The sequence below is a fragment of the Vombatus ursinus genome, unplaced genomic scaffold (assembly GCF_900497805.2).
Source record: "Vombatus ursinus unplaced genomic scaffold, bare-nosed wombat genome assembly UNPS02014799.1, whole genome shotgun sequence".
NCBI lineage: Eukaryota > Metazoa > Chordata > Mammalia > Diprotodontia > Vombatidae > Vombatus > Vombatus ursinus.
The window spans coordinates 3,842,070-3,860,246 of NW_020954577.1; the positions used below are offsets into that span (position 1 = coordinate 3,842,070).

The 18,177-nt window shown below is 45.1% G+C and overlaps 2 protein-coding genes across 6 annotated transcripts in view; one reads left to right on the forward strand and one right to left on the reverse strand.

The window, feature by feature from the left end:
- LOC114050517 (secernin-1) overlaps positions 1-10,956 on the forward strand; it is a 63,265-nt gene extending 52,309 nt beyond the window's left edge. The window contains exons 7-9 of the mRNA XM_027872274.1: positions 6,569-6,749; positions 8,242-8,401; positions 8,684-10,956. Of these exons, the coding sequence (XP_027728075.1) occupies positions 6,569-6,749; positions 8,242-8,400 (340 nt within the window). The 3' untranslated portion in view covers position 8,401; positions 8,684-10,956. The remainder of the gene's footprint in view (positions 1-6,568; positions 6,750-8,241; positions 8,402-8,683) is intronic.
- A 5,187-nt stretch (positions 10,957-16,143) lies between these two features.
- LOC114050582 (WAS/WASL-interacting protein family member 3-like) overlaps positions 16,144-18,177 on the reverse strand; it is a 72,908-nt gene continuing 70,874 nt past the window's right edge. For all 5 annotated transcript variants that reach the window (XM_027872386.1, XM_027872385.1, XM_027872381.1 and 2 more), the window contains exon 9: positions 16,144-16,836. In XM_027872386.1, the coding sequence (XP_027728187.1) occupies positions 16,813-16,836 (24 nt within the window). In that variant the 3' untranslated portion in view covers positions 16,144-16,812. The remainder of the gene's footprint in view (positions 16,837-18,177) is intronic.

The window sequence follows — 18,177 nt, forward strand, 5'->3', positions numbered from 1 at the left end:
AAGGGGTGGGGTGAGGAGTAGGGAATCATGTGAGTGACTCTGACCTACTTTGCCCCAATGGTAGGCAGCAGTCATGTGTCCATCTCTTCCTTTATCTTTTGTCCCCTTCCCTTCTCAAAGGGCTGAACTAGAGGGGCCGGACTAGACTGGGCCTTGAGTAGGCTGGTCCTAACTGGGGATGCTGGGCAGGGCTGAGGTTTGCTGCTTTCCAATCTGGTCCTGGCATCGTACATCAGGTATATTCACACTCAACAGGAACCATCTGGCATGGGGGAGCCTAGGATTTTAGAACTGGAAGAGATCTTAGAAACTGTCTAGTCTGACCCTCTCATTTGACAGATGAGGAAACTGAGGCTCAGAGAGGTCAGCTGACTTGTCCAAAGTTATATCGTGGCAGAGGCAAGAGGTAAACCAAATCTGATTCAAAACCAAATACTCTCTTTACCATCACACCACATTCAGTCCTTTGAGTCTTACTTTGAAACAACTCTTAAAAATGTCCCTCTAGGTGGTGCAGTGGATAAAGCACTGGCCCTGGAGTCAGGAGGACCTGAATTCAAACCTGGCCTCAGACATATAACGTTCACTAGCTGTGTGACTCTGGGCAAATCGCTTAACCCCAGTTGCCTCACCTAAAAATAAAACTGCCCCTTCTCCTTCTGCCATCGTGGTTCAATCACTTGTTAACTCCCCGTTGGACAGTCTGACCTCGGACTGCAGTAAAAGTTGTAACCTCTCAAGGAACTAGGGTGGCTTCATCTCTCTGTATTCTGCACTGGTCTGACCACACCTCAAGATTTGTGTTCAAATCTGGGTGCCTCTTAAAATGAGGCTTAAATGATAAGCTGAGACATTTAGGTGTCACAGTGCAAAGAATGCTAGAATTGGAGTTAAGAAGAGCTGAATTTGAATATGATATATATGATGATGGGCAAGTCACTCAACCTATCTCAGGCTCAGTTTTATCATCTATAAAATGGGGACAATAGTAGCATCCATCTTCCAGAGTTGCCAATATTAAATGATAAAAAGTGTTTTGCAAACTTTAAAGGGCTATTTGTATAAATACCATCATCATCATCATCATCATTGTTATTATTAGCCAAAAAGCTTCTGGGGAGGGCAGCCAGACTGGCCTTAAATTCACTCTGTATGAGAATCAGTTCAAAGAACTGGGTGTGTTTATGAAGAAGACTTGGGGAGGGGCATGGACATGCCAGCTATCCTCAGTGATTTGAAGGGCTTTAAAGGAGGGGATAGATTTGTCCTGTTTGCCCTCAGCGGGCAGAGCCAGGAGCAATAGGCACAGGCTGCAGAAGGTAGCTGTAGGATGGATGTAAAGTGAGGCAGTGTAGACACAGAGCTGGCTTTGAAGCCAGGAAGACTTGGGTTTGAATCCTGCCTTTGACCCATCCTTACTGTGTGACTCCGGACAAATCACCTAACCCCTCAGTGCTCTGGGCAGCTCTTTAAAAATACAGGTTGGAAAGAAGGTGCTGACTTGCATTTGGAGAGCGAATGCCCTGGACTATTGAATTCAAGTTGCCCATCCCTGTCTCTAACATTCTTATGCTAGACCTTGATGGCAGAGGGGAAAGAGTCTTTCGGGAAGTATCCAAGGCAGGTCCTAGTTATTGATTCATCATTTCCTTACCATTTATCACACGGTCTTTTCAACATGATAAAGATTAGTGATTAAAAAACAGTTGATACTTTTACCTTAAATCACAAACTTAGAGCTGGAAAGAATCACTGAGGTCCTGTGGTCCAACCCCTCCATTTTAGAGGTGAGCAAACTGGAGCTTACAAAGCTCAGCTCACTGGTCCAAGGTCACATAGGTAGTAGAATTCGAAATGACACAGCTTCATTTTACCTGCAGTTCTCAGAAATGTATTCATTGATCCATCTCTCACAAAATTTAGACCTCGGGCCAGTCTGTAGTGGTCAGTGTGGGCTCCTTAGCCTGGCATTCAAGGCCCTGTGCTCTCAGATACCTTTGCAGCCTTTTCCCATAGCACTCCTCCAGCCAAACTAGATTGTTTGCCTCCTGACCCCAAAGCTGTTCTTTCTTCTTCTTTGGGGGCAAGAGATGGTGTATCAGCATATGAAGGGGATTGTAGGTCCAAAGTCAGAACATATAGAAGAAAATTCTGGCTTTATCGCTTTTTAGATGTGTAACTTTCCCTCTCTGTGACTCAGTTTCCTCATCTGTAAAATGACAGATTCCTTTGGGTCCTTTCCACCTTTAAATCTGTAAACCTATGCTTGGCCTTAAGCCTGCTTTACTCAATCTGAGCCCCACCTTCCTCAGTGCACAGTGGACGTAAGAACACCTGTCCCGGCCATCTCTCATGTTTGCTGCGCAGAGCAGATGTACGTATATTCCCTTCACAGACCTTGAAGTGTGATAGAAATGATCAGGGAGCATTAATCTTATGCTGCCTCTCCGATCACCCAAAGAAGATGAATTCTTGGAAAACAAGAGGCTCTTCTCCACTGGTGTCAGGGCTAGGGGTGATTGATCTGTCATGGGGTTCCAAAAGCATCGAATGCCATTTCTTGGAACTGATTGTGAGGGCAACTGGAAGTTGAAAGAGATCAGGTCAGGAACCAGCTCCAGAAATCTAGGAGGTAAAACCAGGCTGGCTGGTGCCATTGTTGTCTGGATCTTAGGCTGTGGGACCTGGTTGCCCTCAACCTTACTGTGAGACAAGGGTCTTGGGGGCCAGAGTCCCCGGCCAAATAGAATACTTTTAGGGGCAGCTAGGTGGTGCAGTGGATAGAGCACTGGCCCTGGAGTCAAGAGGACCCGAGTTCAAATCTGGCCTCAGACACATAATACTCACTAGCTGTGTGACCCTGGGCAAGTCACTTAATCCCATTGCCTAGCCAAAAAAAAACAAACCACAAAACAAATATAATACTTTTAACAACCTCTTTTGTTTTAATAGTCAGCCATGAAGAGCCCATGCTTCCTAGGTGTCATCGCTAACCAGCCCAGCATTTGTGTGAGGCAGGCAGCCAGCATCTCCGCTTCTAATACCCCTAGGATGTCTCTGCTGAGAGCTAGGTGCATCTCAGAATCTATTTCACAAAGTCATTTTACGGATGAGGAAACTGAGGCCCAGGAAGATTATCCAATCCAACCCCCTCCCTTTACAGTCAAGAAAAGATGCTGGGGAGCGCCATAGTGCGTAGAGCTTTGGGCCTTGAGTCAGGAAGACCTGAGTTCAAATCTAGCTCAGACATTTATCAGCTGTGTAACCTTGGGCAAGTTACTTAATCTCTGTCTGCCTCAGCTTCCTCAGCTGTAAAATGAGTGCTAGTAATGGGTGTTGTAAGGATAAAATGAGATATCTATTAAGCACTTTAGTATAGTGTCTGGTACATAGTAGGTACTTAAATCCTTCTTCCCTTCCCCCTTCCCCTTTTATGTTCTTTATGTATATTGTTTCTCTTTACCAGCTCAGAGGGTAGTATGCTGAGGGTCACCAATGGCTTGCAGGCTTTCTGTAGGACAGACTCTGTATGACATGGAGGGAATGAGGGAGGAGATCCCCTCAATGGATTCTGCCCAAGGCAGGACCCTGGAGCAGTGGAGCTTCAGGGCTGCCTGTACTGGATGAAGCCCACTGCTGTCTGGGGTTTCTGGGACAGCTGTCATGCTTTCAGTGTTCATGTTCATTGATATGACATCTGTATTGATTTGCAGTGGCTCTCTCTCTCTCTCTCTCTCTCTCTCTCTCTCTCCCTCTCTCCCCCTTCCTCCCCTTCTCTCTCTTCCCTCCCTCCTTCTTTCTCTCTCCTCCCTTCTCTCTCTCTCTCCCTTCTCTCTCTTTCCCCCTCCTTCTTTCTCTCTCCTCCCCCCCCTTCTCTCTGTCTTTCTCTCTGTCTCTGTCTTTCTCTGTCTCTCTCTGTGTCTCTCTGACTTCCTGCTGCTAGGCACTGACAGATGATGCTTGCTGTACAGCAGCTGCACCAGGGGTATAGGGTTTGAGGGTGAAGCAGTAGCTGGTCCAGGCCAGCAGGAGGGAGTTTCCAGCTGTATGCCTCTGCCTGTGGCATTGGACCTCTGTCTGCCCCCTTCTCTCAGTATCTCACAGGCTCCTGGAGTCCTTGGAGGGACACAGTGAAAGCAGTTCTTGCTGACACTCACCGATTTCCATCTGTTTGGAGAATCAATTTCTCTAGCTCGATATGTGGACTCTTGTGCCATTCTCCATCCACTCCAATGGAAGAGAACAAATGGACTTGATTATTGGCAGGATTTGTTTTTGACAACCAAAAGAAAAAATGTTCTTCTTATTGACCTTTAAAGGATGGAAGTGTGGTTTTCCTACCATTGACTCGGGTGACTGGCCTGGTATTAAGGTCCAATCTGTGAGGTTGGGGAAGGGGAAGAGGGCAGGCGAGAAGGAGAATTCCAGTCACCTCCCACCTTCTCCCCTGCCATGCACTCTGCAGTCTGGTGACACGGCTTCCTTGCTGTACGCAAACACAACACCCCATGTCTTGACTCCAGGCATTTTCCCTGGCTGTCCCCAAGCTCTCTCCCCTCTTCTCTGCCTACCGGCTTTGTTCGAGCCTCAGCTAAACCTCCCCCTTCTAAGCAGCCTTCCCCAGCCCTCCTTATTGTTAGTGACTGCCCTCTGAAATGGATTGTTTATTTATGTACTCGATTTTTTGTGTATTTATGTATTCCTCTATCTATCCGGCATATATCTAATTTGTAAATAGCTGTTTGCATATTGTCTCCCCGACTAGGCTGTGAGCTCCTCGAAAGCAGACATTTACCTTTGCCCCTCTTTTTTTGTATTCCCAGTACTTAGTACAGTGCCTCGCACATAGTAGGTGCTTGATAGATGTTTGTTGACTTGACTTGGACCACAGGATTATAGATTTATGGCTGGAAGGGAGCTCAGAGGCCATCCTTTCATTTTATAGATGAGGAAACTAAGGGACAGAGAAGTTAAGTGACTTGCCCAGGATCGCCCAATTAGTAAATGTCTCAGGTAGGATTTCCACTCTGGACCTGTTTATTATGCTGTGCTGCCTCCAAGACCATTAGGGCTTTGCCTTTAGGGTTTTGTTCAGGGTCTATTGTCTAAGTCTTGTCTCCTCCACTAGACTGTGGTTCATAGAGAGCAAGGACACAGGACCTCCACTTCTCCACATTGTCCATTGCGCCCTAGAGCAACGCACTGAATCTTAGCATTCTAAAAACATTTGCTGAGTGAATGGATGGATCGTTAGGGCTGAAAATCCCCACCTCCCTAGAGGGTCTAAGAGGATTGGCATGAAACTCTCTGAGGGCAGAAACACCATCTTATTACCAGCATAATAAGGCAGTGAATGGTATGAGAGAGAACTCTGGGTTTGAAGCCATAGCATGACAGTGGAAAGAGGGACAGATTTGGTGCTGGAGGATCTGAATTCAAATTCTGACTTTTCCCCTTCTTTCATTCGTCAGTCGTCAAGTCAATTGGGCAAGCCACTCAATTTCAATTTTCTGAGTAACTGTTGTTATTGGTCAGTCATTTCAGTCCTGTCTGACTTTGTGCCCCCCCCCCCCCGTTGGCCATATTCACATAAGGCAGGGGACAGGCTTGTGGGTTCTGTCAAGGTCTCTAGCTGGGAAACAAATGTATTGATGCTACTGAGGCTGATTACTTGGAGTGGTTTGCCATTTCCTTCTCCAGCTCATTTTACAGATGAGAGAAACTGAGGCAAACAGAATCAAATGATTTGTCCAGGGTCGCACAGCTAGTAAGCGTCTGTGACCAGATTTGAACTCAGGTCTTTCTGACACCAGGCCTGTTCTATCCACTGCGCCGCCTATCTGCCAGTCATTCTTAATAATAGCTAGAATTTATATAGCACCTACTACACACCAGGCACTATACTAAGTGCTTTGCAAATATTATTTAATCCTCATTACAACCCTGAGAAGTAGGTGCTGTTATTATTCTGATTTTACAGATGAGGAAACTGAGGCAAACAGAGGTGAAGTGACTTGCCCAAGGTTACACAGCTAGGAAGTGTCCAAGGCTGAATTTGAACTCAGGTCTTCCTGATTCCAGGTCCAGAGCTCCGTGCACTATGGTGCCCCCTAGCTGTCTTTTCTTGGCTGTAAAATGAGAGGATCTCTTCTAGCCCTAAATCTGTGTTCTTACCTGTGATCAGGGGTCTTTCTGGCCTCAGTTTCTGCACGTATAAAATGAGGTGGTTGGAGCAGACAATTTCTAAAACCCTCTGCTAGCTTTAAAGTTCTGTTCTATGAAACCCAGCTGTTTTTATTATCTGTGTGACTGGATATAATGAATAACCTCTCTGGGTCTCAGTTTCTTTATCTGTACAATGGGAGTATAGAACTGAACTAGATGGCTCTAAGTTCCCTCCACCTTTATGTTCAGGAGGCAGCACCTCCAAACCTGCTTGTCTAGGCTGCAGCTGCCCTATAACAATCATTGGTGCCTAACAGCAAGATGTCATTGAAGGAAAGCCAACTCAAATGTTTTCGTATTAAATATTTTTGTTTGCTTGAAAAAACCTCTCCTCCCCTTCCAGGTCCATATTCAAGCCCTTCATTTTTGTGGACGATGTAAAGCTTGTCCCTAAAGTCCAGTCTCCCTGCTTCGGGGAGGATGACCCCGCCAAAAAGGAGCCCCGTTTTCTGGAGAAGCCTGACCGCCGACACGAGCTCTATAAAGCCCACGAGTGGGCTCGGGCTGTCATTGAGAGTGATGAGGTGAGGTGCGGCGTGGGAGGGGAGAGGGCGGGAAACATGGGCCCTTCCCCCTTGTCTAGGGGCAGGGGTGGGCACGGGAAGCACGTGTAGGAAGGTGACCCTGATCTCTGAGGTTTGCTCCTGGTCATCCACATTCCCGGAGAACCTTCTCAGACTTGCCACTTTACTTTTCAGCAGATTCTTGGTTGCTGTTACATTTTTCCATCAAAGTCTTTTGCAACAAACCAGAAACAAAGTCTCCCACTAAAATGTTGTCCTGAGATTCCATTTGACTTATGAATAGCCTTCTTCCCTTTGTGGCTTCATTTTGTCAAAAACTGCCTCTTCAATGAGGATGGAATTCTTTTTAGAAATCTCATCTCTTGCTTTTCACCAAAGACAAGTTATTTATAAGCATTAAGGTGAAAATACACACTTGCCACGAATAGTCTAATAATAAGAATTACAATGTTGTGCTATTTGAATAAATCCAAATACACACACCTGTTCCCCACCACCACCATCTTAGTTCTTCACACAGAGTTCCAAAGCATCAATTCAGACTTGAACATTCCCTAGTAAGCCTACCCCCAGAGACGCCCACAGCATGGCTAGCCATCCCTGCCTGTTGTTATTAACAGAATGGATGGGATTGGAGGCTGGGAGGCCAGCCTTCTTCCTCCAAAAATAACAGACTTGGAGGGAACCAACCTAGCTGTTGTTAACTAGTATCAATAAGACATGCCAACCAGTTTTCCCCAGGATATGGGACATTATTAAGGTTGCTCATGCCCCTTGAGGTTTAGGAAATATGCAATTTACTTCTTTTGTTAAGAGCTGGGCAGGTTTTCTATCACAGAGATCTAGTGTAAAATGGGGTATGTGTATCCTACCATGGTGGAAAAAGCATGGGATTTGTAGTCAGAACTTGCGTCTAGGCCCTTCCACGTACTCCGAGTACGACTTTCAGCAAACCACTTTTCGCCTCTGGAGATCATCTCTGGGCCCTGGTCTCCTCATAGACGAGAAGAGGTCGCACTAGGTGACATCCACGGTCCCTTTGAGCTTTAAGTCCATGATCCTTTCTTTGGTGTATTTGTACCAATAGGAAGAGAAAGATGATTTGAATATTATCTCATTTATGCAGTGGCTATGTGACTCAGGACAACTCAGCCAACTTTTCTGGGCCTCAGTTTCTTCATCTGTAAAATAAGATGCCTGGGCTTGGCAGCCTTTGAGATTCCTTCCAGTCCTAGGTCTAGGCCTTGCTACTCCATGTCCCTGTCTCAGTTTCCTCACTTGTCAAATGAAGGCCTCTAAGGTCCCTTCCAGCTGTGGAGCGAGAATCCTTTGAACCCTGTCTATTCATGATGAGATGATGCCTGAGGTCCCCTTCCCTTTTCATTCCACAATTCTACCATATTCAAAGCGGCAAGGCAGCCGATCAACTGCACAGAGAGGTTTTCCATGTGGTTGGTTATGACGCACCATAACCCTGTGTCTCTTTCCTCAGGATCAAGGTCACAAGCTCATGGAGACCATGTTGGACCTGGAGAAACAAGGGCTGGAGGCCATGGAAAGCATTCTGAGCAGCACTGACCCTATGGACCCCACTGAAGTGGCCGACCTTTTCTATGATTGTGTTGACACGGAGATTAAGTTCTTTAAGTGAAGTAAGCCCACCCTTTCTCTCCTCTCACTTAGAAACTCCCTACTTGGCCAAACTCCAAGCAAAACCAATCCCCTCTCCTCTTTGAGTAAAATAGAAGATGAATATTTCAGCCCCCTTTTCTAAACAACCAGTCTAATTTTAACTCACACTCTGTGCTTTTGGTCTTGGAAAGAAACTCCCTCGGCCCTCCTAAGATTTAGCCAGTATTCGTTTTTTTCACTAGCCTGATCTTTGGCTTTATATGACTAATGGTGGATATTAAGTGGCTGTTATCTTATTTCAGTGATGATGGGCACGCTTAGCCTTTTCCCAAGAAGATTAGCGCTTGTCAAGCCCTGAAGGATAGTCTTTACATTGCCGAATTTTCAGGAAGGCAAAACGAAAGCAAAACCTTTAAAGAGTCTTTCTCTCTTCTTAGTAGCTGTTTCAAGTTTAACAAACTGGCTTTTCTTTGCCTGGTCACATGCTGTTTTGTGTAGAGTCCAAGGAGAACGTCAGCAGTGTGGCCACGATTTTCCAGCGGGTGTGCTGGCTGACACCCCATGGAATGCTTTTCTGGGCCACTAGAACAGATGGATGAGAGGAGGACCTTCCTGGCCCATGTTCCGATGACTGGAGCTACAGGCATGTTTTTCTTCTAGTCAGTGTGCTTGCAGTGTGTCTCCAGGAAGGCTCTTAAGGAGCGAGAGGCACACACACGATTGTCTCAGAGGGAACTGGACACATTTGAGAGGCGCTGAGTCAGTGCATGGATTGATGCTGAAACAGCCCCTCCAGCACAGAGCTCGGCAGGCCAGCTGCTTCTCCACCTGGATGGTGTCATGTATATAGATGATTCAGAACCAAGCTGCTGCTGGCTAGCTTGAGGTTACTGTAATTAAATGGCCCCATGGAAGGATTCCAAACGTACAGAAGCTGGGAATCCGCCAACATGCAAGGCAGAGGGGGAAAACCAGCAGCCAGTGACCATGCAGGCATCAGCTGATGTTCTTACATGCCCAGATTCCCTCACTTCTCTGGGAAACTTGGAGGCACTCTCCCTGTGTATGCATTATCTCAGCAGCCAGTTAGGGTAGTTAAGTTGATTCGTTCTGCACGTGTAGAATTAAGTGAAAGAAAGCAATTTGTCAACAGCGCCTGGAAACCAGCTTAAGGGGTGCCCAGATTGGGTCAGTGCTATGAAGACCGAGTACAAGGAGGGCTAGAGAGGTCCAGCATTGCTCTGCAGGGCAGCTATTGGACCCTGTCTCCTGAATAGCTGGTGTTTATTTACAAGTCACTTTAAGGCTTCCCAAGTGGGTTACCTGCAGCGTAGTCTATTTCCTGCTGCTAGCTGTACATTGTTGACTTCTCCTCTGTCTGACTCTTTTTCCTCACTGTTTCCCCACTTCTCAGCTGCCGTCTCCCAAAAAGCTTACATGGGGAAAGCTCTTAGACCAAGGCGTCCCCTCTCCCCTTCCTTGCTTGACTGGGAAGGGACTGACACGTGTTTTCTAAAGCCCTCATTTATTATTAAAATGGTCCCCCCAAAAAGGTCATAATTTTAAGTGGGTGATGAGATGATCATCAGCTGAAACGGATAAATATAACAACGAATGAAGGGAACAGGAGTAAGTTAGGGCACCTGGTCTGGGGCCATTGGGATGGGATTACTTTGCACCACTTGTGTTGGTAGGACCCTACAGTTGGGACAGCTTTGAAGGTTACCTACCCTTCACAATGTTGTAGCTCCAGCCTTCTTCCTTCTGTACATATGCTCCTTGCTTTAAACCTGTTAGCCAAAGTCCTGTGGTGGTTGAAAAGCATGGCTATTTTATCAAATTCTGTATCTTATGATGTTAACTCCAAGTGAATGGATGCCTGAGAGCTGTCCAGGTGAAAGAAAGCACAGACTGCGGGGTGTGCTTCTTTCAGAGTGAGGGAAGGCAGGGCCACAAAAACACAACAATAAATTTGCCTCCGTTTTCACACTGCGGGCTACCAACTGTACAATTTTCTCTCTGGAGAGCAGGATAAGACCCTTGACTACTTCTGTTTAGTTTCCATGGCCACAACAGCTTTCATGGGCTTCCCATATACTGGTGGAAGTAGAGGGTAGGAATGGTGGAGATAGTTTGGTGATGTACCACATCTCAGTGGTCATTCTTGAGTTGAGCTGTAGACTATGGGTTCTTAGACCCCACAGACTCCTTTGGCAGTCTGGGGAAGCCTGTGAACCCCTTTGCAGAATCATATTTTTAAATGTGTAAAATTAAATATATAGAATCACAAAGGAAGACAGTTACATTGAAAGGCAATTATAAAATTTTTTTAAAAAACATTCATGGACCCCTTGAGATTTATCCATGGACCCCAGGTGAAGGACCCCTGTAATGGAAGGAGTGATGATATAATATGGGGTATCTTAAATAAACTAAGAAAACCTGGAGAGAAATTCTACAAATTCATGATGGGTACGGGGGGCCAGTAGACCTTTCGCTATTGAGAACTCAGAGATCTGCTCCGTATCAACCAAGCTGATTTGAATGTTGAGAAAATAAATTTGGTTCTCCTGATTCCTACTGTGGCTTAAGTCCTTACTGGTATAATCCTAAAGCTGAACCTTGTTGCTCTAGCTTGATGCCTGGACCCCACAGACAAGACTGCTGAGACTATACACTGACCTTGCTTGGGCAGATCAAAAGAATGGCGGAGCAGGCTCTGGCAGGTTATTTGGACCAACCCTTTCTATGCTGTTCCTAGCCCAGCATCACTATGCTGATTCAATGACTCAGAGCAAGTTTGGTTTCTTGGATAAGGCTGGTTACGAGGAAATGTGGACCTCGTATTGCATGCACGCTGGGGACAGCCCCTGACTAATTTCCATTTCCCCAGGAGTGATGGGAAGGTGGCCACTGAAAAGCAATTATATTTGGGTAGGCTAAGTCATTGATGTTTCTGCTACTCCCTCTGAATGGTTTTGCATATTTAGTTAACTACTTATACAATTCTGTGCCTGATCTGATTGGGCCTTTGCCTTCTGTGGCTGAAGAAATACAAAACCAAACCAAAACAACCCAACTTCAAACTAACAAAAACTTAATGGGGGCTTTAGGTCTCTTGGAAAATGCTTGAGGAGGCTCATAAACTCCAGTCTGTTCACTGAGAGAGAAGTGATATCGTAGGCATGACATTTTTTAAAAATAAAGTCCAAAGTTTGGAATGTTGACAAATTTACCATATTTATGATGTGGGAGCCATCTTTGGATTCAGAAGACATAACCAATAAGGGCAGAGAGGCTGGCCACAATCATCATCCAGCCCAAGACAACATTAATTCGATTGTTGTCTAGTTAGAACCTGGCTGCTTACCAGCCACAGACGAGGACAAGCCAACCATTTTGAGAGGAAAGAGCCCGGCTTTTATAAAATGAAAGGTTTCGAGTGGTAAAGGTTATAATGTGAAACCTACGAATTATTCAAATGATCTGTATGAGGTCATCACCGTGAAGAAGCCCCTGCATCAGAACATGCAGACATTTACTCCACTTAGATCCCAATAACACAGTTCTTGGCTGTTGAGCGAAGACACGAAATTATCAGAACGTACATATGCCAAGAGAGACATCATGGCCTAGTGAGTAGAGTCAGCCTTGGGGTCGGGAAGATCTGGGTTCAAGTCTTGCCTCTCTGGTACACAGTTGTTACACAGACCCACTTCTCTCAGCCATGGAGGCCAGGCAACTCCATTAATTGGATTATTCTTAGCCAATGCTGATCATTTCATGCAACTTCTAAATCCCATTTACAGTTTCTGATTCTGTGTCAATGTGTGCTTTCTCTGACTGAACCCAAACACTATGTGAACCTTCATTTGCTAATTCCTTGTGGAAACTCACCTGCACCTGTTTGCAATCATCTCGTGATAAACTGAAGTGTCTTTAATGGAAAAATACTCTTTGTTGAGAACAATGAAAGAGGAAACATTCTTTTTCCTGTTGTGGGAGCAGACAATGTAGTTATGATGATGATTTTTTTTTAACCAATGCCTTTGAACAGGAAGATATTCTTCTCCAGCTCTTTCCTCTATGACCTTGTCTATAAATGCATTATGCATAAAATTAAAACTACTGAATCACCCTAAACTGCCTCCTTTGTGATGTCTCAGCTGTCCCATAAATAAATGCAGGGAGAGGTTGGAGCCAGAGAGTTGATTGGAATGGGCCCTACCCCTGCCTCCGTTATGTCTCGCCTGAGGAATGAGCTCACCTAGCCAAGGAGGTCCAGAAAAACACGTTGCCCCTTCCAGCTGAATATGATTATGCCCTAAGTAGGTCAGGGTGAGTCATGATTCATACCTTCCTATGACAGGAAGAGAGTATAATGACATTCTCACCCACCTCTGTCCTTTCTCCCACAACCTTCCACAAGGTCAGACTGTAGGTCTGGGCTGTTTTTGTTAGAGGGCACTGTGCTTTGGCCATAAACAGTGGCAATGAAAATGTCATTCTTGTGTTTCTAGTGTAGTGATCATTAAACCTATCTCTGCAAGCTGTGGAGGGATCATGGGCTGAAAGGGAGGAAAGAAACAAGCATTTATTAAGCACCTCCACCAGGCACTGTATTAAGTGCTTTACAAATATCATCTCATTTGTTCAGAGGGCAGCTAGTCCAGGCTCCACATTTTACAGATGAAGAAACTGAGGCCTAGGTCTGGGGTCCCACAGCTAGTAAGCAGCTGAATTGGGGTTCAAACCTAGGTCCTCTTGACTGCAAATCGAGGGCTGTTTCCATTGAGCCACAGTATTCCAAACCCGATTTTACAAAGAGCAGAAGACATTGGCCCAGAGACACGGGCAGGATTGGGTCCTTTTATTTTGAATTCAGGACTGGGACCGTTATACTGAATCATGGCTCCTCATCCTAACAACGAGGAAAGAAAATGCTCAAGGTCACTCCAGTAGTAAGTGGTACAGCTTGATCTGGACCCCATATGTCCCACCTCCAAATCCAGAGGTCTTTAAGGTTGCACACCTTGACATCCTCAAAAGTTCCTAGGAGGGAAGATCTAAATAAAACAGGGGCATAGACTGGGGAGGATTCCTCTTGTAGCTGAGCACACCCTGCCTCAGATGCTTTGGGATGGGAGTTGGGGTGGAGCGGGCTGGCTCTGGATTGGTTCCTTCCCAGCCCTGTTCATGAGGGCTCAGTAAGCAGAAGATCTTGGCTATCTTGGCTGTAGGATGGACTTCCAAGAGAGTGCTATGGGAGGGCATCCTGCACACTGTTCTATATTAAGAGGCTCTTTTCATAGAAGTCAACTTTAAAAAGAAAGTCTCTTCCATTCTGTGGCTACCGTGGGAAGTTTATAAGGAAGGGAGATCATTATTGACCATAATAGACATATGGCATAAGGAATAAAGATTGGGGCTGTGGTCAGCAACAAGCCTTTATTAAGCACCTACTGTATGTCAGGCGTTGTGCTAGGGACTAAGGATATAAATACAAAAAGTATAAAATAACCCCTACACTTAAGAAGCTTACTCTATTTGAAATTTTTTTTATTAGCATCCAGAAGCCCTATTTAAGTTTTATTCGGGGAACTAAACCATCCTTGGGAGATAATGGGTACACCTTCACCGGAGATATTCAAGCGAAGCCAGGATGGTCAGGAACATCGTAAGGGGATCTCATTGAGGCCCCATTCCATTCTGAAATTCTGAGATTAAAACAGAAGTACAAAGAACAGGCATGGTTCCAAATAAACTGTATGAGAAGATTCCGCCTTTGAAGAGGTGGGAGGTATGGTGGGGTGGGGAGAAAGGACGTGGCAGGTATTTTGAGACTTTGTCAGTCTACTGATCAGTATTGCTGATTTTTTCCTATTTTTTCTTTAAAAATATCTTTGTTCTATGGGATGGCCATGGAAGAGGGAAGTTGGAGGAATCCTGGTAGAAACTGAGATGTCAAAACAAAAGATCAATAAGAATGTATTTAGAACTTTTTAACCCCAGAAGAACAGGGAAGGTTCGCATGGGACGGGGATGGGGAGGGGCAGACCTCCCAGGGAGGGGGTATGGGCTCTTCATCAAGGAGTTCAAACATTTAAGTTAAAAGTGCTCTTTTTCCAGCTGGCTGTGTACGTGGGGGCATATGCGTGTGTAACAAGAATTATTTTCCAAAAAGATGCTTATCTAGGTCCACGTATCCCAGAAAGTTTCTGGTTCTGCACAAACGCTATTCTGCCCCATCATGAAGCCTGTCTTATCATCAGATTAAAATAGCCCCTTAATCCTCTGCGTCAAATCCTGGCCTTTGCTCTGCACCGGAGATGGTCCTTATCTCCAACCACGGCGCTGGCCCTGGTATTTCCATTCATTGTCAACAATTTTAGCACCAAGAAATTGATTTATAAAGAGAAACCTTAATAAATATGAAACACATATTAAATAGGAAGGGCCTCATGTAGACTGCAGTAGCAATGAAAATCCCTGAGATGGAGGAGGGGGTGCAGAAAACACCCATCAAGCATCCAGACTGAGGTTCTTCTTTGTACCATTTTGTGAAATATTATTCCTAGCAACTGTGCACCGGTGATGAGCACAAGAGGTTGCTAATTCAGTGACTGTGACTGCATCCAGTAGGAGCTTAATAAATGGTTTTTTTTAACCCAGTAATTGCTTTTTGATTTGATCATTTCTTTCCAGTTTCCAGAGATTCCAATCTAAAAATGGATTGCGGCTTTTTCTTTGCTTTTGAAGAATTCTATCTTATCTTAAAGTCATATCTTAAATTAGACAAGCAGAGTCTCCCTATCTTCTTTCATCTATGAACATGCCAAGCACAGCCCCCAGAGCTTCCCTCTCTGGCCACACGTCCTGTTCTGTGATGGAGAAAGAATTGGGGTTATGTATGTTCCCATGACTCTACGGCCTTAAAAGATGTAGGGTTGGGTACAGGGGAGGTAGGAGAGAGAAGTCCACTACACCACTCATTTGGGGAGTACGCTGAACTCACTGGAAAGCACAGAACTTCACTACAGTTTGACTTCTGTTAAAAAGGGGAAGCTGGGCCTCCTGGAGGAAGCTCGTACTTACTAAGGAGGGGACAAATCAGACATGGGAGGGAGGAATTTCCCTGCATGCTTCAGTATGTACTTTTCTGTGAGGGGTGAGCTGATCATGTGGCAGGAAGCTTCACCCAATGGTCAGTCAACAGGCTTTGCCAGGATCCTCGCTATATCTGAGGGCCCCCAACACCGATGAGCAGATTTCTTGTGGTGAATGGATATATGGACTGGAGACATTCAGGACGGGTGAAGGGCAGGGATGAACTGGGAATACCCATTGATGAGATCACAGATCCATTCAAACACTGAACCAAGACAGACATTCTTCACTCTAAGTGAATACTTTGGGGGCAATATCACTGTCTCCACTTTGATCAGAAACAGCTGAGAACATTTCTGCCACCCTGGGAACCAAGCATGAAAGAGATCTCAAAGCTCATGAGGAACCATAAGGAAGAGTGCTCAGAATCATACGCAGTAGGGTGTAAATTCCCTGAGGACAGGCACCCAAGCACAGCACTGGCAAGTACATACTTAAATGTTTGCTGCATTGAGTCACTTGAAGGAAATATGTGACAGGCAGCCTTGCAAGTAGAGGATGGATAACATCAGGTGAGACTGGCTTCTTCTACTATTAATAACAAGATTAGAGAAAAAGCAACACAGTCATTGTATGGAAACAAAATTCCTTCCTTTTTTTTTTTTTATTAAGGGTAGTATTTACATTAGGCAACAAAATTCACATATTGAAAATCTGAGGGAAAGGGGGAGAAAGGGTAGAGAGCCATGACATTCTGGTCATTCCATGCTGACTGGTGACATCCATGTGCTGTAGTGTGGGTACACTGCTTGTTCTCCATTCCGTAAGGCATTTTTTGGTTTCATTACCTAGCTGGTGCAATTAGACTATGAAATCACGTCATTGACGAGTCGCCATGTACTCTTGAACAGGGGGACTAGCTAAAACTTCTCTAAAGATGACTCAAAAAATGGGTGGTTGTTTTTTTTAAAGACGTGGAAGGGCCAGCCCATGGGGCTATTTACAGTCATGGGATGAACACTGAACAGAGAGAGGAGTCTCTCCAATACCACTAATCAGGCTCTTTGTACTAACTGGGACAAATGGGCTGCCACAATCTGGGCACATTTGAAAAACAAATCACTAAAATAAAGACAGCTACAACACTGATTCCAAGCCTGTGCAAACGACCTAACTATAATAAATAAGGGCTTGCTGCTGAGCTCGTCAGATGAGAAACAAAAACTTGAGTTTGGTGTGGTTGCTGATGGCATTCTTGGACAGTTCCTGCATCCTGCTATACAGAGCAGGGCATGATGATGGGACTTTTACTTCATCTGTCTTCTTACCGTAGAGTTTTCAGTGGTAACTGTAAAGATAATACAATTCTGAGGACTGTGGAGAGAAAGGTTACCTGCTAAAGGTAATCTGGTGTGATGGATCTTCTAGGCCCCTTGAAGGCTAGATGCCCCTAGATGCCCTCCTCAGGTTCCTTCAATTTCTAAATATAGAATTCTCCAATTCTTCAAATTCTGCATTGCCACAACTCCAGGTATGGCTCTCAAAGGACCACCTGTTCCCTACCCAAAGAACACAAGATGGCCCCTTATAAAAATCTCTACAAGGAGAAGGCACGATGGTTTTTCTTGTTAACCTTTGTAACAGAGCTGAGTTGGGTTAGATGGTTCCAGCATGAATATGGCATCTGATTTTTTTTCTCATCAGAAATCAAACATGAATTAAAAATGGAATGAAATCTTTGACAAAGCTGACTATGTGTGAGGGGCTCATGCTCCCCCAGAATCCACTAGGGCAAGCTTTGGTTACTGTCAATCTAACTGGTAAGTGACTTGCCTAGGATTCTAAGATAGACCTACTAGAAATGTGGGAGAGAAACTGAAGTCGCTCTGCCCCCTAGCTCAGTGCTTTCACTACTGGACCACTCAAGTTTGGGTGCATCAATGAACACACACATCCCTTAGTGGTCCATTCCTGAGATTTCATGATTCAATGATTCTTGGTGTTTCTCTCCAAGAGGCTACCTGCTTCCTCCCCAAGGAAGCCTCTTGTGTAGCCGTTCTTAACAAGTATCCCGTGATGCTGAGGACTTGGACATTTGGGTGAAAGCTTCAATCTTCACCAAAATGAACACTCAGGAGACCAAGATTTCAGCTAAACACAAGGAATGATTTCCTGGATATGGGAATGATTAGATATTCAAGCAGGCTCCCAGCAGAAACTGAAATGGTCATTTTTTGGAACAAGACTAGTTCTGGCTCACCTGGATAAGATGCAATGATGTCACGGGCCTTTTAGAGCATCAGGGCCCCCAAGACACGCTTATGGATGATAACTCACATTTATAAAGCACTTTACAAAGACAATCATCCTCATAGTTTCATGTTATAGTCTCCTGTGATTAATAAGAAACTAAGTTCCTTCCAAATGATGTCTGTGGTCCCTTCAACTTACAAGCCTGAAGTGCAGCCTGAAGGACAGAGTGTGAGTCAGGAAGGCCTGGCTGTGAATGACTTCAGATGCTAGCTACGTGACTCTGGGCAAGCTACTTCCTCTCTCTCAGCCTCAGTTTCCTCATCTCTAAAATGGAGATACTGGTAGCATGTCTCTAACAAAGTTGGGAATATCAAATAAGAGAATGTCTGGTCAAGTAGGGCTCTATAAATGTCAACTGCTCTGGCTGTGGTGCTGA